General features: G+C 51.8%; 8 protein-coding genes across 8 annotated transcripts; 4 read left to right on the top strand and 4 right to left on the bottom strand.

Moving 5' to 3' along the window:
• Positions 1–364: 364 nt before the first annotated feature.
• N7510_002913 (DUF1254-domain-containing protein) lies at positions 365–2,009 on the bottom strand (the record flags this gene model as incomplete). Its single annotated transcript, XM_056974840.1, has 4 exons — positions 365–450; positions 508–1,553; positions 1,624–1,859; positions 1,923–2,009. 4 exons carry the CDS (start codon positions 2,007–2,009, stop codon positions 365–367), a joined length of 1,455 nt encoding a protein of 484 aa, XP_056834796.1.
• Positions 2,010–3,057: 1,048 nt separating this feature from the next.
• gpaB (guanine nucleotide-binding protein subunit alpha gpaB) lies at positions 3,058–4,410 on the bottom strand (the record flags this gene model as incomplete). Its single annotated transcript, XM_056974839.1, has 6 exons — positions 3,058–3,157; positions 3,210–3,448; positions 3,508–3,637; positions 3,692–3,820; positions 3,875–4,220; positions 4,284–4,410. The coding sequence occupies 6 exons, from the start codon at positions 4,408–4,410 to the stop codon at positions 3,058–3,060; spliced, it is 1,071 nt and encodes a 356-aa protein (XP_056834795.1).
• Positions 4,411–5,736: 1,326 nt separating this feature from the next.
• On the top strand, positions 5,737–7,241 carry sakA (mitogen-activated protein kinase HOG1; the record flags this gene model as incomplete). Its single annotated transcript, XM_056974838.1, has 8 exons — positions 5,737–5,792; positions 5,854–5,901; positions 5,973–6,122; positions 6,167–6,202; positions 6,259–6,358; positions 6,410–6,766; positions 6,822–6,900; positions 6,952–7,241. The coding sequence occupies 8 exons, from the start codon at positions 5,737–5,739 to the stop codon at positions 7,239–7,241; spliced, it is 1,116 nt and encodes a 371-aa protein (XP_056834794.1).
• Positions 7,242–7,966: 725 nt separating this feature from the next.
• Positions 7,967–8,730, bottom strand: N7510_002910 (sulfotransferase family protein; the record flags this gene model as incomplete). Its single annotated transcript, XM_056974837.1, has 3 exons — positions 7,967–8,380; positions 8,441–8,610; positions 8,661–8,730. 3 exons carry the CDS (start codon positions 8,728–8,730, stop codon positions 7,967–7,969), a joined length of 654 nt encoding a protein of 217 aa, XP_056834793.1.
• A 486-nt stretch (positions 8,731–9,216) lies between these two features.
• N7510_002909 (Gfo/Idh/MocA family protein) lies at positions 9,217–10,691 on the bottom strand (the record flags this gene model as incomplete). Its single annotated transcript, XM_056974836.1, has 3 exons — positions 9,217–10,304; positions 10,390–10,523; positions 10,585–10,691. The coding sequence occupies 3 exons, from the start codon at positions 10,689–10,691 to the stop codon at positions 9,217–9,219; spliced, it is 1,329 nt and encodes a 442-aa protein (XP_056834792.1).
• Positions 10,692–11,732: 1,041 nt separating this feature from the next.
• On the top strand, positions 11,733–14,552 carry N7510_002908 (uncharacterized protein; the record flags this gene model as incomplete). Its single annotated transcript, XM_056974835.1, has 9 exons — positions 11,733–11,791; positions 11,855–11,959; positions 12,022–12,264; positions 12,345–12,372; positions 12,429–12,492; positions 12,542–12,793; positions 12,841–12,881; positions 12,937–13,074; positions 13,128–14,552. The coding sequence occupies 9 exons, from the start codon at positions 11,733–11,735 to the stop codon at positions 14,550–14,552; spliced, it is 2,355 nt and encodes a 784-aa protein (XP_056834791.1).
• Positions 14,553–17,181: 2,629 nt separating this feature from the next.
• N7510_002907 (uncharacterized protein) lies at positions 17,182–18,767 on the top strand (the record flags this gene model as incomplete). Its single annotated transcript, XM_056974834.1, has 5 exons — positions 17,182–17,242; positions 17,431–17,585; positions 17,645–17,783; positions 17,837–18,456; positions 18,516–18,767. The coding sequence occupies 5 exons, from the start codon at positions 17,182–17,184 to the stop codon at positions 18,765–18,767; spliced, it is 1,227 nt and encodes a 408-aa protein (XP_056834790.1).
• A 332-nt stretch (positions 18,768–19,099) lies between these two features.
• Positions 19,100–19,702, top strand: N7510_002906 (GNAT family N-acetyltransferase; the record flags this gene model as incomplete). The annotated part of the gene is made up of 1 exon (XM_056974833.1): positions 19,100–19,702. One exon carries the CDS (start codon positions 19,100–19,102, stop codon positions 19,700–19,702), a length of 603 nt encoding a protein of 200 aa, XP_056834789.1.
• Positions 19,703–19,891: the final 189 nt, after the last annotated feature.

The following is a 19,891-nucleotide window of genomic DNA, read 5'->3' as shown; positions in this document are numbered from 1 at the left end:
CCTGAGCGGGAGAGGTCGCTCTGCTCCACGATGCAGCTACATGGTCCGAGCTGTCCGTGCGGGTGGGGAACTGCAACTGCGCCATCCTCACTTCAATTACACGGTGAGACAGAGGGACAAGACCCATGTAGGCAGTCGCTGGCGGCCTGAAACGGATGGAAGGAACAGCACCTGAGTCTACAGGGAGGAATTGACCCCGCTATAAGGTTGGCGATCTTCCGCGCCACACACATCAGCGGGGTTTGTCTTTCAAGTTCCCCGCGATCACAGTTGGAGATCTTCAAACGATATAACATATTCTGCTCACGCCATTTCGACGGTATGGAGGGTCCTTCTAATCTAGACGGAATACCAAAGACTTCTATCACGCCACGATCGCATTCCCCTTCTGCACCACTGGGTAACTCCACGACCCATTGCGCAGGCTTTCCGCCGGAGCATAGAACCGAACTAAAACGCACCCCGTTAGCATGGACCCAACTACCAAGCAAGAACAGCATCACTTACGCGTCAGGTAAAAGTCGCCTCCGCCCTGAGGAGCTGGTAGCCAATTTGCCGTCCAATTCTTCGGGGGTATCACGTCCGCCGGCTGGACGAGCAACTGGAAACTGCCATCTGCAGGGGACGAAGCACCAGCGTCACCATAAACGCGCGATCCATTGGCGTAAGTGATATTTCCACGATCATTCAGCGCATACCGGTCCTCCGGATTGGGAACGAGATACTGTTCCGCGTCGTAGGCCGTCAGACTCCAGAACCCGGTCTCGTCCAGGGGCGGCTTGCTAGCGAAGGTGAAGATGTAGGCCTGTTTCGGGGCCAGATTGAGGGTCTTGTTCTTTCCACCTGCACTGTAGGATGGATAAAGAGCTTGCGATGCGTCGAGGGCAAGATACCCACTGTAAGCTACGAATGCGCGCATCGCATAGTTCGTGCCGTAGTCACCTTGCGCCGTGGGCGATAGACTGGTCCAGCCGTGGCTGAGGGTGAGTTCGTTCTGGGGCAAAGTTACCGCCGCGAAGATCTCCTGCTGAGAAGTCGTGTATGCGGCGGTTAGGTTTACGCCGTGAGGTGGCCGATAGCTTCCGTCTGGGTGGATACCGGCTTCGTGCAGCATGCGATTGACCCGGCCTAGGTCTGAGATGTCGCGCGGGGGATTGTGCGGTGCGATGCGGGCTGTTAGTTGCATGAGCTTGGTTGCTGGGTCGGAGGATAGGGAGGAGTTGAGCATGGAGATCGTTAGAGGCGGCGCGGTGGAATATTTGATGTTCTTCTCGACAGTGCGGAGATGGGTCTGGTTCTGCAGAGCGTGGAGCTGCGCCAGATCTTCCGGGGTGCCTTCTTTGACAGCGTACCGGGTGACGATGGTGCCGTATGGTGTTGGGGCGTTGACGTAGCCCTGGATGTGCCTGTCGCACTTCACCCGAGAACCTTTCTCTTTCTCGCCGCAAAGTTGGACACCGGGCTTGTGGTCGTGGTCTGCGCTGTACCGCAAGATATACGTGCCAGCTGTGTTGTTCGTCACGCTGCCGATATTGGCATAGTTGTTGGCATACCTAATAAACCCTCAGCAATTAACAAGCAACTAAGCAGCGCCGTGCCCGAGGCATTTGTGGAGTTACTCACGCATCGTAGAAAGGAAACACCCAGTACCGATTCTTGATGACGGGAATGTCAACAAGGACATCATGGTGCGACAGATCAATGACAGCAGTCGAGTATAAAGTGTCCACATTGGGGCGCACAACGTCGTGGAAGGCTGATGTGGCTAGCTCTCTCATATATTTGAAGCGATTGGTACCTTTTACCTCTTCGATAAGGGGGACGGCGAAGGGGACGAGAGCTTGGAGAGGGTATCCATACTAAATTGATGATCAGGGATATACATTGCGCAAGAGCATCCAGGTAGAAGTTAAACAACATACCGTCAGAGTAAATTGCGAGGCTTCGTGCACACTTGCCGAGGTACATACAGCACAGACCGCGGTGGCGAGCAAGTGCTGCAGCTTCATAATGCCAGGCAATCAAGTTAGTTGGAGGTTGGATTCTGTGAGAGCATTGCCCATTGGGGTCCATCCACTTAATAAATACTCCAAGGAAACACGGCTGTCGGTGGCTGTCGGTGGCCATCAACTTTAAAGTGATGCAACACTCTTGCAGGATTGCTCGTCATTCACTCAATCTCACTGGATCGATCGCCTTTTTCCATCTCCAGGGGCAGCGCATGGGTCGCTTTGCTTGCTTCGGCGTCGGCAAGTTCGGCAAGCAAGCGATTCCCCGCTTCTTCCTCTCGGCAATCTAACCAGAGGAGGCTACTCGAGGAGAAAAGACTAATACTGACAACGCGAGCAGGGTGGAGCACAAAGGGTATGTTGATAAATCGGGCGGAGCCACTACACATAAAGGACCATTACATCCCAAGACTATAAAACCAAGGACCGAGGAACCAAATCGCAACAATTCGACGCTGGTAAAAGTTCACAGGGGAAAAAGAAAAGGAGAAAGAAAAGAGGCTGGACAAGAACCACATGCATCGAAGCGCTTCAAAATCATTGGAGAGAAAAAAGGGTGTGGCGGGGAAGCAGCGCAGGGAAGCAAGCGAGACCCATAATATGCAACAGAAGACGGCTCAAAATAGAAACAAAATAAAGAAAGCAAGTATGTCGTAAATCGAGGGTGGGTGGAATAACCCATGCAGGGTATTCGAGAGAAAATAGAGAATCAGATGACCCAATCAGGATGAAACCCCCCCCCCTGGGGACTTTCTCTTCCAAAAAGGATCGGGGTCAAAGGAGGAAGGGCGTGGGTATCCAACAGCCCTGTTGCTGAGAAACAAAAATCCGGAGGGGAATACAAGTCAAGCCCGCGCCGGGGACACAGACCAAGAGAGCAGCGCCATCAACGCCTGCAAGTGAATCCGGGAACAAGAACAAAAAAGAAGCCGAAGAGAGATACGTGTGGTAATAGGGTAATCTGGAGCAGTCAGAAGCAAAAGGGCATCGATCGGTCTCCTCATTCCCGACGATGAGACCGAGCCCCGCGTGGAAAGGAATGGACCCCTTACAAAATACCCGAATCTATCAAGGCATTCTGCAAGATGGTCTCTTTGACCGCCGCAAAGACTAATCGAATGTTGGTAGTATCGGTGGCTTGGGTAAGGCTAGCGGGTAAACGTTAGAGACGAGATGTCGGTGGAAAAAGTGGGGACCTACTGTGGGTATAGATTCAAATGTGCTCGGTTCACCTGGTTAAACCGCCACAGAAGGTACTTTGCGGCGCGATTGACATCATTGCCGCCTGAATAGTCGGGGAAATAATTACTGAGGGGTGACCGTGGAAGCTTCTGTCGGAAGAGATCGACTTTGTTCAGGAAGAGAATGATGCTCGTCCGCATAAACCATCGGGAGTTGACCACGGAATCAAAGAGTACCAAACTCTCCATCATGCGATTCTGGGAATCTATCAGCCTCGCTGCCCTCAGTTTAGGAGGCCATTCCACTGATCCCTTACCTGGTTGCTCTCTTCCAGCAACGTCTGGTCATATTCGCTCAATGCAACGCAGAATATAATCGATGTCACATTCTCGAAGCAGTGGATCCATTTTTTGCGTTCGCTGCGTTGGCCCCCAACATCAAACATGCTGTGAAGTCGTTAGCGACATGTCCAACCTGACTAGGCAACGGGACCGACATACTGGATACTCAATTGACCCATCGTGAATCGCGTTTCGTAGATACCGGTGGTCTTGGTACGTGCGCGAAGCACATCCATGACATTTGGGATATATTCCGGGGAGGTTATTCGCCTGGCTTCCTCGAAGAAACTGAACGAGAATAAGTAAGCGCGCGGACTGGGAGACACCACAAGAGAAACTTACTAGGGTGCGGAGTCCATCAGGTAAAACTCGTTTTGGTGTTCCAGCGCCATTGCTGTACAGGGGTCATTCCACAGATATGTGATCGCATCGCCGACTTTCCCGTCGAGCGGCGTGTTGGGATCGGGGTCTACATTGTAATCTTCCAGGAAGGTGATGTAGTCTTGGACCTTTTGGCTGGTGGGCTCGAGCTCGAAGCGGTGGTAGGCCTCGATAAGCGATTTCGCGCAGTCCAGGAGGTTCTTGTAGACGGTCAAGCGGTACAGCGCAAGCTCTTCGACAGTGTAGCCATTCTGGTGAATAATCTTCATCTGTTTCACAATGGTCGACTTGCCACTTTCCCCGGAGCCTGTGGAACAGAGTTAGCCCACGTTCAGGAGAGCTAGTTTTCCCCGCGATTTGCGACACTTACCCAAGAGTAAGATCTTGCATTCTCTTCGTAGCCGCCGGGAATCTTCCTCGAGCTTCCGATCGATCATCTGGCTTCTCTTCTTCTGTTCCGCATCTTCGGTGGACTCCGAGCTGAGACACAGCCCCATGGTGAGATTATTTTCAGTCAACAGCCGAGGAAATTATCCATATACTGCGCGCAGAAGCTATCGGGAACAGCCCGTCAGTACGGCTGCCGGAGGGTTTGTGGGCGCCCAGGATAAAACTGGCAGACAACCACCCACCACCACGGAATTGACGTGACTAGCGAAAGACCGATGGTCGGGGAGTGGTGAGGGAGAAGATCGGCGCGATGGGAAGCGTGGTGTCTGGGATGAACGTGGGCGGTGGAGAGGCTGGGTGGTTGGTGTTGGGGGAGGTCGAGGGAGTTGCGGGGGGGCGAAATCAATCGGGTCGCCGGTAAGACAGGGACGGAGGGGGGCGGAGGGAGGATCGTGGTGAGAGGAGTCTGAAGGGGGCGAGAGCGGTCGGGACAGAGAGTGGCTGAGAAGGAGGATGGAGGGCGTCGAGGGAGTTGGGAGTCCGGTCGTCAGTCCGTCCGAGCTGGGGGAGTGAGAAGGAAAGAAAAGAGAACGTGGTGGTTGGTGTCATGCTGGGGAGGCTCATGGGGAATAATACAGTATGTAGTTACAGTGGTGTATGTAATGCCCCCAACGCGGTCAGACTCGGGGCCCTGGGAGAACCCGGAGAAAGAATGACACCGCCAGAACTGAACTGGTTTAGTTGACCCCGGGCGCCACGGAAGTCCTCTTCAATGGGATCGGGAGTCCGATTTTTCCCTTTGAAGGGGAGCGCTAGTCGAGCTACTATCTACACGGAGAGACGATATCGTATGTAATAATTCGGAGTTGGCATGGCCATTCTTCCGTTGGATGCAAAAGTGGTGACGCTAGGAGCCTGGTGGCCTCAGGCAGCGCAGCCACGGGGGCCCGTTCTATATGAGGGGGGACCTAAGCGGACTCACTAAGAAAGGTCTTTGTTCGGCTGTTTCAGGTCTCCCTGCGGTCTTGTGCAACGAGAATACACCCACGGAGAAGCGGTCAACCAAGGCGCCGGAGGCTGTGTCCGGTGGAAGTCTCTTCCGGGGGAGGTGGATGGGTAGAACAACTAACACCCATACAAATATGTAGGGGAAGTCAAGAGTGCTATTATTAGTAGAGAGAGAGAAGGACTACAATTCATCCTCGCAGTGTATATTTCATGAACTGGTTCGCTTGGGCTTCGAGTGTTCTAGTCCCCCAACATTGACCAACAGGAGGCTGAGTCAGCCGCGCAGAAACCTGCTCGGTCGCGGACGTCATCGTCCTTGTTTTCTCTTCGTCGTTGCGCCTCGTTTCTTCCCCCACATCAACGACGTGAATTCCCCTTTTTGCCTTCCTTTCCCCCTTCCAGTCTTTCTTTAATCCTAATCCAAAATGGCCGAATTCGTGCGCGCCCAGATCTTCGGCACCACGTTCGAGATCACCAGCCGGTGCGCAATGGCCCCCCACCGGACGGCTATCCCGCCAGGATCACTGACCCGGCTCTTCTAGATATACGGACCTGCAACCGGTTGGAATGGGTGCATTTGGCCTGGTCTGGTACGTTTCGCCACACACGAGTGTGTCGCATTGTGCCCCGGCACAGGCTAACCGGAATGCGAACCTGATAGCTCGGCAAGAGACCAATTGACCGGCCAGCCGGTCGCCGTCAAGAAGATCATGAAGCCCTTTAGCACCCCGGTGCTCTCCAAGCGAACCTATCGCGAGCTGAAGCTGCTCAAACATCTGCGACATGAAAACGTCCGTCTCCTCATCGCGGGGTGAGCAAGCGCCAAATCCGCTGACCATTCGCACAGATCATTAGCCTCAGTGATATCTTCATCTCCCCACTCGAGGACCTGTACGACTCCCAGATTTTTGAGTCGCCCTGAATCACAGGCTAATGAATGACCACAGCTATTTCGTGACCGAGCTTCTGGGGACCGATCTCCACCGCCTCCTGACTTCCCGGCCGCTGGAGAAACAATTCATCCAGTACTTCCTCTACCAAATCTTGGTAAGTTGGAGTCACCGTGGTATTCTGACCCATTTCGCTGACATGTGATAGCGTGGGTTGAAATACGTTCATTCGGCCGGTGTGGTCCACCGAGACCTGAAACCCAGTAACATCCTCATTAATGAAAATTGCGATCTCAAAATTTGCGATTTTGGCCTTGCCCGCATCCAGGATCCGCAGATGACCGGCTACGTCTCAACCCGGTACTATCGGGCTCCCGAGATCATGCTCACCTGGCAGAAATACGACGTGGAGGTGGACATCTGGAGTGCGGGTTGCATTTTCGCGGAAATGTTGGAAGGAAAGCCGCTGTTCCCCGGCAAGGACCACGTGAACCAGTTCTCGATCATCACGGAGCTTCTGGGTACTCCTCCGGATGATGTGATTGGAACCATCTGCAGCGAAAACGTGAGCAACGCCAGTGCGCGGCCATTCTTCATGATGCTAATCTTGCGGATTCTAGACTCTCCGGTTCGTCAAGTCGTTACCAAAGCGTGAACGCCAGCCCCTCGCCATGAAATTCAAGAACGCGGACTCCGATGGTACGTGATGGGTGAAAATTCTCCGGTTGGCCTTGAACTGACATGTTGCAGCCGTGGACATGCTCGAGCGCATGCTGGTTTTCGACCCGAAGAAGCGCATCCGGGCCGAGGACGCACTGGCCCACGCCTACCTGGCACCATACCACGATCCGACCGACGAGCCGGTCGCCCAGGAGAAGTTCGACTGGTCGTTCAATGACGCGGATCTGCCTGTGGACACCTGGAAGATCATGATGTACTCGGAGATTCTTGACTTCCACAACATCGATCAAAACTCGGAGGCAGGCCAAATACTGGTAGAGGGCGGCGTACATGGCAACCATCAGCACTCCTTCGCATAGTGGCTCAGGGCATTGGGCGAGTCCGGTGGTGGTCCAGGACTTTTGGATCATATCTTTCTTTTTCTTTATTTTGCAAATCTGGCGTGTGTTTGATTGGAAGCCATTTATTTTGTCCATAGTCTGGCGTCGTCAGAGCTGGTTGGTTGGTGATCGGAGAAATAATAAATTCACTCATCTTGATCTATTTCTGTAAATTATATATAGACCGGGTGACTTGCTCTTTCCGTTTTAGTGCTCACCCCTCGCTCCCTGAGTAGAACCGAGCCCGACCTGAGCGGCCTGAGTAAGCCCACCCCCCAATAAAATGCACCCTGCAGTACTCCAACTGTTGACACTGGTTTGTCGAATCTATGATCACTGTCCGTCCGCGAGCGATATGAATGAACAACCCAAGGCTTTTATATGCCCTGGCTGCAATGGTCAAACATAGATTGAGTTCAAGACTGAAGTATTCTGGTTCAATTCATTGTATACATTCTACATTCTGGTCCAGCAACAACAAGTTCTCTCCATTACTTCACGATGATCGATGTACTTTACACGAAACTGACATACGCCCTTTATCTCCATGCCTCCACACCTGGGCCTGTCGTTCGACTTTCAGCTTCTAGGATCTCTTGAGCGACATCTATAGTTGCGGCAGGCGACATGGCATCGAGACTCCATCCCTCAAAACCGACGTCTCATCCGTGAGATGATAGGGCAACAAACACAACACCTCATCTTCAAGCCTCCCCATGAGCCTGCTTATACTCCAACCAATCATCCTGTCTCGGAAAGGGGGTTGCAGGTACATCCAGTCCCAAAAACGCGCAAAGGGGCTCCCATCCGTCCTTAGCCTCGTACACCAGCAGCCTATTCTTCGGCGCAATCGCCCGGACATGAGCATTGTGTGTCCGGTACCTCTCCCTCCCATATAGGGGAAAGTCATTCTGCCACATATGGCGATGGTACTTGTCTGCCAATTGCCTCATAGGCGTGCCCTTGGGAGCATCGGGCGCACTCCACGCATGCCACAGGGTCGCCATGATGGAATCGAACCATTTGTCTTCATCCCGCACCGTAAGGATGATCTTGGCCTCGGGAAACGCCGCGATCAATTCGTCTGCGAAAATGGCTGCCGGGAAGTCCGACACACCCTTTGCTTGCGGTCAGTAAACCATGACCAGACCTCGAAGCCAGGTTTTTGGGATGGTTACTGCGAAGTCACCCAAGAAGCCCTCAAACTCCTTTCGTCCAAAAGGGTTACCGCGCCCCTCAAATTTAGCCTCCAGGGCAGTGATCCACTGGCCTTGATGGTTGTTCTTGCTCACATCGCGCATGTGGTAGATCGGACCCTGCCCGAGCTCGGCTAACGCGTCTGCGAGGGCTAGATGCCGGGTGAGACAGAACTAAACATCGAAGCTCCCAGCAGCTTACATTGGGTTCCAGTCCGGGGCATGCCCAGGACGAGGATCTTCAGATGGCCTCCGTCGGGAACTGTAGTCATGATGATAGGTGGTCGGGGACAGTCACTCTATACCTTCAAGCGGTCCTCCTGCTCATCTTTAAACCGACGTAGAGACTGAGATCAGCTGCCACAAACGGGAAGCTTGTGAAACTAACGGAGCGGACCGGGATCGACGGCCTTATCGGGCGTGCCGCACTCTTTATCTCCGAATACATCGTTCCAAGATTGACCTGTTTCGAGCCAGAATTGGGAACTGAGTCTCTGTAGATATATATAGTGGTGAAACTGATTTCGAACCATTCGTAAAGAGTTAGGCGTTTGGGATGAGGAAAGGATTGATCATATTAGCATATCTTACTTAAATAATCAATATTTGGAGAAGCTAGCTGAGAAGTGTTGCGTCTAGCGAGATTGTATTGGCTTTGATGTTTTCGTAGTTGGTTGGTTAGTGGGTCACAATGGATAACTACCACTAAGGCAGTACTATGGTCATCAGAATTGGATCACCAATTTTAGTTGAACTGGTCACAGATTAAAATCCGACCCTGGCCGGACTCCCAAGCCCATCTTCTCGTAGGTCCGGTCAAGTGTTTCCATCTGGTCAATGCTATCCTCATGATCGACCCAGACGCTCGTCGGTCTCCCTTTGACTTTATTCACAAATTCCTCCAGCATATATCGATACGTCGGCCACCAGTCTTCTCCTGATCGATTTCTCACCTCCTCCGGTGCATCCACGTCATCTCGATACTTATATATCTTGTAGTGTTTTTCTTCGGTCCAACGCTTCACGAGCGATCCATCGGTCTTTTTGCGCAGTTCAAGCGTATCCGCCACATCAATTCGATGGTATATATTCATCAGTGCCAAAGTATTCCACATCGTCACATTCCGCTGAACGGTCTGTATTTGTTCGTCTGTCGCCTTGTAGCGAGAATCGGTGCTGGGAAGTTCTTTCTTCGCACACTCCACCACGGCTTTCGGCCACCCGAAACTCGGCCAATTCATCGTCCAGGACGCCGGCAAGAACGCAGGGAATCCACCAGAGGACGCAAGATCCGCAACCATCGTTCCTATCGCACCACCATCTGCTGCTTTATACGTCGCACCAACCATCTGATCGACCTTCGACTGATCGCCGACATCCTTCTTCGTGGGCGGAATTGGTCGATACGTCACATCGACCGGGTCGAGTCGTGACCGTAGAATCTGTCGCAGTGCAGAGACAGTGTATGTCCCGAAGTCCATCAGGCATCCTCCTGCCAGCTTGTAGTTAAAGCGAATGTCGTCAGCACCAAAATATCCCTTGAAAAGATATTGTTGAACGTAAGCATTCTTAACCGGGCCAGCGCGAGGATCGGTGTGGATCAATGAGAGAAATTTCTGGAACGCTGGGTGGAATTTGTTGTGGAAGGCCTCGAGCAGGACAGGCGCGTCTGCTGCCGTTACCAGTGGGTGTCGGAAGAGGCGACGCGCTTCGTCAGCGTTCGATGTGGATGGTTTCTCGAGAAGGACATGTTTTCCGGCTTTGACGGCTTTGAGAGCCCATTCGTAGTGGTGAGAGTTGGGGAGGGCGATGTAGACGGCGGAAATGGAAGGGTCGTCCAGTATGTCTGCAGTGACTCGTTAGCGTTCGAAGTAGTCTTGTTTCCGACCATGACAATTCCCCATCGGCATGTGGACTCGGGAGTAATATACCTTGATAACTGTCATGCACGGTTGGAATTGAATACTTTTTAGCATAGGTCTCCGCTTTCTTGCGATCGCGGGCTGCTACAGCGGCGATGACAACCTCAGCATGCGACTTGGCAGGATGGATCAATGCCATGGGACTGGAGGCTGGTCAGATGGAGATTACTCAATTGTCCGGCTGTGGACCTGTAGGGTACTGACGCAATGTTTGATGCGCCCACCAATCCGAATCGCAGCGCGTCGTCCTTCTTCTCCGGGGCAGGCGAACTCGCGGTAGCCCAAAGCCGTTGGATGAAAGCAAATACCATGATGGGCAAAGAGAGCTACTCTCCTCAGTTCATAGATAGATGAAGATCCTTGTGGGGGATTCAATGTCAGCTCAGAAGTGGGGATCGCAGAAGCTGGGCGGCCCCGTTCACTCCTCCAGCGCACAGGCCCGCAAGTGAACCACCGCAAAGCCACACGTGATCAGAGTGATACATGGAGTCCAAAGGCAGTCGAGGAAGACCCAGGGGTTTCAGACAAGTCGACAGCCTTTGATTATTGTCATGGACGCCTTGAGTGAGTGTGAACGGGAAAACAATACAGCTTCTTTCACAAGCAGCTCGGGCTGAATCAACATGCTTTTTGAGGTTACAAGCAAGCCTCAGCTGCCAGCAGATCTGGGATTCAGGAAATTGAACACAGGGATTGCCAATATCTGGTTCTGCATGAAATCCCGGCAGAGGGTTCATACAGCTAGAATTGTACGCCAATTACTTGAGGATTTAAATATCGAGTTCATGCAATGGTTGCCGTACTCTCCGGATTTAGACCCTCTTGAAAACCTTGGGGCTCTTATGAAGCAGGAGATGTATATTCTCGATCCGGGGCTGAAACATGAGCCAGATAATGAGTAGACAACAGCAGATAAGATATGCGACTTCTGGTATACACTAGTTACGAACGCCTCCAATAATTTCAATCTGGAGGTCACGAAATGGCTGATCCCGAAGCTCTCTAGATTATCCTCATTTGATGTGACGTCTCTTGGCCTCATGATTATTTAATCACTCCCACCAGGAACGGCAGGTGGAAAATAGAGAGCGCCAGAAATGCTGGGCGTATCATAATCCTGTGTATCCAGTACATACACCGCCTAGCCCCGATCCACCGTATCGGGCGTGTTTGTGTCGATCGAGAGTGGGAATTTGTTACCCTCGTGGGGCATCATCTATCTCCCAACTACTACTACCTACCCTTCCCGACCTTGGCTCTACCTCGCATACCCCAACCCCCTTTCCGCTGATCGATACCGGCCTGGTCTCGTCCCACGTCATCTCCCTCTCGACCTCGTGTCGCTCGTCGAGATGGGCGCCCAGCACCGACAGGACCCGATAGTCCTGGTGATTGACTTTCACCATGCGAGGTGAGTGTCTTTGCCGACAATTTGAACACAGAAAATCACTAATAGATCCTTTCCCGGGTGCAGGGGACCGGAAATCGAATTCACCGTCGGCGACGAGGGGACAGACCCCGCGGCAGAGAACGATTGGTCTCTGCTGCCATTTATGGCCTTGTCGGATGGAGCACACCTGTAAGTAGACTGCCTTGCTGTCGGCTTGCTCCTCGAGGACTCAACTCACAAGGTCTTTCAAGGTCAACCGAGGAATTCTCCTATTTCACCCTCTGCCGAAAGGAATCCCCCACAACTCCCGCCACGTCCCTGTTCGGTATCGCCTGCTCCCGCCAGATGGACTCCAATCGCCTGATCAATCGTTCGCCGGAGGTGACAAGGTCAACGGTGCAGAAGGCTGTGGTGGTCGTGACGGATAGTCCGCAGAGCGTGGGACAGTTGCGGGAGAAGCTCTCCGTGGTGACCTCGGCTTGGTTTGCACAACGGTAAGGCAACAGTAGATCTCGGTTCTTGTCAAGATGCACGCTATGAATTGGAATGGGGTATACTGACTGGTGGGTAATAGGGATTTTTCGGATATTGAAATCTTGAAGGTAGGCCCTGCGATGAACCCTGTTGTTGAAAGATGGCGTACTCAATTGGCACGTAGAAATTCCGGGAGGGTCTCCGAATGAGTTTGCTGAATGATGATGGCGCGAAAGATCAGACCTTGGGTAAGATGCTCCAGGGAAATAACGCGGGTGAAGCTGATCGACAACCCAGGTTTATCTCTCCGAGAGATGATTCGTGAATTCAAACACCAGACCCTCGTCCTCTTTAAGGGACTATTACTGCAGCCCAAGATGCTCTTCTTCGGCTCTCGCTGCGAGCGTCTGTGCATGATTCAGTTCTCACTAATATCATTGATACCTGGCCTCATACACAGCCTCCAGGACTGCGCAGACCCAGCATTCGACAACTATGCGCAGACTGTCGAGAAGCCAACATCGCTCAAGACAAGTGACCGAGCTTCTCGTAGGTTACTCGAATCGTACCTGTGGACCGTGTACTAATTGTCTCAGTGTTGGCCTATATGGGCCTGCCATTGCAGATATTCGGAAAGGTACAGACCGTTCTCCCCATGCGCCTGAAGGTCTGATGTCTAACTCATTCTCTAGGGAAGCATGTTTGGACCATATACACCTCTCCAGCAGCTGGATCTGCTGGCGGATGACGGAACGAAGTCGTACGTGGTGGGATCTACGAACTCACTTCTTCTACAACAAAAGGACCGGTACAGCGACATCTTAATCAACGTAAGGCATTCTTTGGGCGTATTTTCTGGCGATGCTCATCTTTTGTGTTTTAGCTCGATGAGGACACCATCACCATTCCGTCGATTCCGCTTCGAACCGCTCTGGCTCTCTCTGTAGCTGACCGGCGCTGGATCGACCTTCTGACCCAAATCGTCAATGAAACCTGGGACGAGGCTCACCCGAATCAACCCAAAACCCACGGATTCATGGGGTCGGAAGAGTTCATTCGACTTCAGTTTGAAGAGTACCTTTTGGCATTGCTTTCTTCCATGAAATATCACGAAGAGCTCTCATCCACATCAGGGGATTCTGCCAACCGAGGCCGAGCACAGCTACAGAACTTCAATATCGAAGGAGATCCCGCGCTTGATTTCAATCCGGATTTCCTGGCCCAGTGGCGAAAAACCGCCAACTACGCCTTATTCACGCGCCTCACGTCCGACGCGCTCTTATTCTCTATCACCGAACCGAAGCACCCCAGTGCGGGCGGGCTGACGGTGGACGACATTCAGCGCCGGCTATCACAGCAAGTAGCCGATCTTCATCTGGATGAGCGGGTGCGCGAAGGCCGGGAGGCGCTCAACCGCCACCTTTCAACGGGACAGAAGAGAGTGAGTGCCGCGTTCAACAGTTTCTGGTCGGATATCGAATCTATGCGCGAAGCCCAGAAAAAACGGAACGAGGGAAAATCCTCACCGTCACAGCGCTCCTCCACTGATAAAGGTGGCCCAGGGTCTCCCCCACCCGAAGACAACACCGACGCCTCTGCAGGATGGTTCGCCGGCCGGCGAACAGGCTCCATCGACGTCTCCCAGGCCCAAGCCTCCGTAACCGCAGCCGGCCAGAAAGCAGGCTCATATCTCAGTTCCTGGGGTTCCTGGGCCAGCGAGAAACGCCGCGAATGGCAGGACAAACGCAGCGACTCGCCTGGTGGTGGTAGCGCGGGCATGACCACATCCCCATCCGCACCGACCTTGCCCGTGGTGAACGAGGCCGCCGAGTCAGACCGCGGTCGCCGGCGCTCCATGCACCGGCAAAGTGAAGACTCCAACGGTCTGAACCGCAGTCTCAGTCGTCGCAAGCGATGGAGCAATATCCTCCTCCGTCGTGACAGCGGCGAGTTCGCGACGCAGAAACATGATGAGAGTCTCGGGCCGGATTCGTCGAGTCTTGATCAGCCGTATCCGAAATCGCCTCTTTCGAGGGGCTTCCCGGCGTATGAGACTGAGAGTGAAGAGAGAGCGAAAGAATACGAGAAACCGTCTCAAAGAAGCGAGAAAGATATTTCCGTTCCTGAGATACCAGAATCACAGCCCGTGGACGAGGATGGCTTCTCGGCTGTCCCTCTCTCTTCCAATGAAGGCCTAGGAGTGGACTTGAAGAAAGATGAGGTTGTGACTCAGGAGAAGCCGGGCACACAACGCATCGCCGAGTCTACTCCCGAGAACTTGGAGAACGAATCCCCTCATCCTAAATAATCTTTGTTTTGGCCCACAGTGAAGTGCATTCATTTCAATTGGTTATATGCACATATTCGGAACATGTAGACATTGCATTGCATTACATCTCTGTTGCACAGCTTACCCCATTATCTCTCTTTTTCTTGATTCTGAATTCTTCTCTTCCTTCCTGTCTATAATAATATCCTGCATTTGTCTTTTGTTTCCCCTTCCCATTAACACCAGCCTGTGGATGGATATCCCTAGGACTGCCCATTGATAGCATATACATCGGGTTTTTTTTATTTCTATAACTGGGGTTGAGAAATAGAACTAGGAAAATTAATTGGTAATTCTCTTAGAAACGTGTCTGTGTCACACCATTCTACCCCAGGCCAATACACTATGAAGTAGTAACGCTTCGTCATGCCCATCAGCAAAATATCCTGACAAATTTCCATATTAACTGATGGGAAAACAGCGCCCCAGTTGGCAGCAGGGGCGGGCCATCATGAGATGGTAAGGCTGCTTTTGGACCGGTGTGATAGCGCATCTTTTAGGAAAAGTTGTAACCGGCGACGCTCCTCGGAACGCCGTTTCTAAACTCCTCGGAGGCGGCATTTTGCCCCCTACTACTCTAGGTATGCATACAATTCGTTCACAATTTTGGGAAGCGTGTCAAAACAAACAACCCTGTCAGACGCTTGTTTCCGCCATATAAGCGAAGCGGGTCCATGCTCAAAACAATGCCGAGTCCCTTGTTTCTTTACCTTCCTATTGCAGACGTCTTATCAACAAGTTGACAATAATGGCTTGGTTGGTACTTTCTTTATCTGTTTGGTCAAACCCCCACCGGCAATCAGTCTCTCTGCACAGTTTTTGTATATCCATCCGTAGCACAACAACAATCGACAATTAATCTCGAAAGTGGCCCTATTTTTCCTTCAGTCAAGCTGCTCCGCCCCGGCAAACATAGATTGGCCGCACGGATGGATCTGCGGTCATAGCTACGGAACCACGGACACGATAGTAATGCTCCACATCCCGGTGGGGACCGCCGATTAGAAGGACAACATTGACAGATAAATAATGAGAAAGGACGGCATTTACATGCGGCTATCTGAGAGGGGCAAATAATAACTAACGGGGAGGCGCCGAACTAGGGCGCCAGGGCGGGCGCCTCCACTAATCAGAAACTAATCTCCTCCGTAGACCCAATGCCCACTGTCGACTTTTCTGGGATTAGAAAAAACTAGCAAACCCAATGATACGAGAGCCAGTCGGCTGTAGGCATATAAAGAAACCAAAAACAACAGTCATTAGCAGCTACTTTATCACTCCTGCTATTGATGAGCATTGAAAGACAGAGGCCACATTTAAAATCATTATTCAGGTCGGGCACACAAACAGACCACTTTTGTTGCCATAGGGCAATCCGGGCTAAAATCCTAGTTAATACATAGCACCTGAGCGAAACGACTAAGGACACCGGGACAATGGCTATGGAGTGATCGACAGGAAGAATGTTGTAAGCGGCGTTAGGACAGAGTCGGGAAAAACGAGGCGTGGCGTCTAGAACGGGGCCTGCTAGGTCGTGCCGTGCGCCGCCAATCTGGGCCCTAGAGGCTAGTTAGGGCTTCCTTCGACTGGATTCCGTATTCCGTAATGTATTAATAAATCGGACGATCATCAATAATATGCAATAACATATCTCAAGATTCGCGTCAGGGAACAGGTGGTACAGGGAACTGGTAGTGGAGACAATTAATATCTGAAGCGATTAGGATTGAAGGTCCTTACGAACTAGCCGGTCCGTCGGGAACAGGGTCACGACAAACACGTTTTTGGCAGGGATGCTCGAAGGATCGTGGTTGGAACGCGCTAACTAGATCCCTGTCAGGGGCACTTCCCGTGCAAGTACACCCAAAATACCTAAATCTAGTAATTTTGGGGGAACCAAGATTTGCAAAATCGTGCACGTTCTCTTCGTGAATATACTTTTCTCTCGATAAACTTCATCGAGAAACATGTATAACCCTCACGCAAATGCTTGGTCGATGCGCAGCGCTTAGGAAATGGGCGAGCTATTCGATTTTCGGACCCAACCACCTGCTAGGCTGAGCATTATGTACTGTCACTATGGACCTCAGTTACGGCGCTAGTTAGTGAGCGGGTCCGCCGCCATCCCGTCTTGCCGTGGCCACCTAACCGAATTCCCGGCTGGATAAAGAAGAGGTTTGAGGGGATTTTTTTTGTTTTTTGCGGGGGTGGATGATTATTATTAGGCCTTTAGGGATCAAGTCCAGGCGCAGATCGAAAAATATTCGCCGAGACATTGAATTCTATCGAGCCTCTTCTCGCCCGGTCCCAACCCTCCCTACTCTCCGTCGTTGCTACTTGTCCTCCGCCAAAGGATGGGAGCTGTTGACCCTATCAAGGTGAGATCTATTCTCGATGATGTGCTAGTTTGTTAGCCATCGCATGTGAGGACCACGGAGCTAACCCGATGCTAAGATCGCGATTTTGGATTCGTCTTCCTAGGGCTGCACGTCACACCCGCAACCTGGCGATATTCCTTTCCCTCACCGTGTCCATCACGGCGCCCAGACACTCAAAACGACAGGAGCCCGACTTGTGAGCGGTCCGTTGCTCACCAGGCGACGCTCCAATGGCTTCTTCCTGCCCACACCCGTTTCTTGCCGAGTCGCTTTTTCCAGCCACCGGAGGAGGTGAGCAAATATGCGCCTCTATTTATGGCCGTATGTTAACGGCGCAATAGCTGTGTTAGGTCGATGGTGTGAGAAATTGGGAGATGTGTCCTGCTGCCTCCCATGTCCGTCCAGCTATTGGAGATGGAATACTGTTCAATGTAAACGCAATCCGGAAGAAGCTCTTATCATTAACTAACGCCGTCCAGGGCTCACTGATGATGTGCGAATAGAGCTATGGCCGAGCATCCCCGTTCTCATTCTACTCGTCTGGTTACTGGTCACTTATGCCATCTTCCCTGCAAATGTGACGGACCGTCATTATCTAGCTGTCAGTCCAACGATTGGATTTGTGTGTATTTCGGTATGTTCCTCGGAGGTTCTGTGACTACCAGAACGCAGTGAGACTAATTCAGCTATCAGATCGCGTTTATTAGCCCTAACAAGGGTCAACCGAAAAAGTGTTACAATGAAATCACTCCAAATGACATGGCAAACGACGCAAGATGTGCTTTTATGGCAGTCACCTTATTTTTCGGGGCGTGGGTGGTAATCCTCAGCTGTGAGATATCTCTTCACTCCAGCATCATGTTGGGCTATGCTGACAATTAGCAGGCTTCTTCAGATCCATCGCACTGCATCTTTCTGTCTTTTGGCAGATCAAACCCGGCCCCACATACAAGTATGTCTCGATCGGCCTCATTTACCTAGGATCTGCTGCACTCGTCGCCATCGCCTTGTCCATCACCGGTGCTGAATACACCTTCGGCCGGTCGACCTATCTGAGCCCAAACCACGCCGTAGCAACCTTCTGGGCTCCTTTCCTGGCCTTCTCCTCTGCCGCTCTGGTTATCCAAATCCTCACAATAGCGCAATGTGTCATCCTCGTTCTCCGACCGTGGTACAATTACCAGAAGCTAAAATGGTCGGGTTACACTCCTTCTGCTAATGAAGAGCGTATCATCGGTGCACAGCAAACAGCATCCAGAATCAGGAAGATTATACAGTTGCAATGGCGAGCCTCTTTGGTTACAGTTCTGATCACGATCTACGTCTGCTTCCTGGCCGCTGTTTTCATGCAGCTGCGCCAATTCCACGATTATCCCCTGCCAGATAGGCTCGCATGGTTCGAGTGCCTCGCGTCATCCAAGGGGGACAAGTATTCGTGCCTTCCTCTCGCCATACCTTTGGGGCCTATTGAACCAGAACTCTGGGCCGTTGTGTTCATGCTTGTGGTGAGTCTTTTATCTCTCCACCGGATAACCTCGAAGCTTGCTAACTTTTTGTTCTTCAGCTGAGTGGCTTATTGGCCGTCGCCATCTTTTTCCGTTCGTCAATGATTCGAGCCTGGATGAACTTACTGAAAGGGGAGAAGCGGCCGATTACTCCGGTTCATCGACTGAGTGAGCTGACTGACCCGCCCCGACCAGAAAGTGAGCAGGACGAGGAGAATGCAGCGCCGTCTGGCCGAATCACCTACGAGGACCTCTATGACTCAAACAGCCTGATGAAAAGCCAGACGGTTCCATACCACCATGTGAATTAGCTTAAACTTGTGTATTTTGTTGGATGGGAGTTCGTTTTCACTACTGCTGGACCTATAAAAATTCAAGATCCAAGATTGGGAATCTTGAGGATTTCACCAATACTTCTCGTCTGCTGTGCCGTCTAGTATTTATATATAATTAGTGCGGGTGCGAGTGAGTCGTGATTACTCTCGATGGCTTATCATGACTCATCCGGAGATATCAACGAGGGACGCCTAAGCTAAGATATGGAGATATTTGGGGGCCTAAACCACTATCTATAAAGATGTCCCCAGCCCTGCAATCGGTAAATCCCCAGTTCTCGACATCACTGCAATAATATACTGCAATAATGGCTGCCTCCGTACCCGAAAGTGCAATCTACAACCCCTTCCGCTCCAAGCGCCTCCTCTTCCGCGCACTAGAAGAGAACGAAAAAGACGACGCCTTCTTCAATAAGCTATGCCTGGAACCACAAGTGATGTTCATGGCCTCGCCAGTGCCGAGCACACCCATGAACGCAGCGGCAATAAAAGAGCTACGAAAGGAATTCGAAAAAGATTCCTTGCTCATAGTCTTGATCTGCAAACAGCCCGAATCGGCAGACGCGGAAGCCGAGCCCATTGGGTTGACGGCTCTCAGGAAGAACAAAATGGAGCATCATCGGAGCGCGGAGCTTGGGATTATGATCATGCCGGAGCACCAGGGGAAGGGGTATGGGCCTGAGGCTATTTCATGGGTTCTTGATTGGGGGTTCATCTCGCAGGGGTTGCATCGCATTGAACTTGGGGCGTACGAATTAAACGAACGAGCGCAGAAGGCGTATGTGGGGATGGGGTGGGTTGTTGAGGGGAGGAGAAGGGAGGCGTTATTCAAAGCTGGGCGCTTTTGGGATATCATTATTATGGGAATTTTGGCGGCTGAGTGGAAGGACAAGAAGAGGGCTGAGACCTAGACTTCCAAGGATGCAAGTCGAAGAATTCAATCGAGCATACACAAAGTGGCAAGGAGCTTGTCTGCGGTATGAACTCTGCACGAGAAAGGGAAGGAAAACCGGGTTATCATTGGTCTGTCGTCTCAGCGCTATGAAGATGAGAAGATAAATAAGAAAATTGCACACAATCCAGACAGACATGTCGCGCTC

This window comes from Penicillium lagena, assembly GCF_028827675.1.
Source record: "Penicillium lagena strain IBT 129212 chromosome Unknown utg000002l_segment0_segment0, whole genome shotgun sequence".
Lineage (NCBI taxonomy): Eukaryota > Fungi > Ascomycota > Eurotiomycetes > Eurotiales > Aspergillaceae > Penicillium > Penicillium lagena.
The sequence above is the reverse complement of the archived record's forward strand: the minus strand, read 5'-3'. Positions and strand labels throughout refer to the sequence as shown.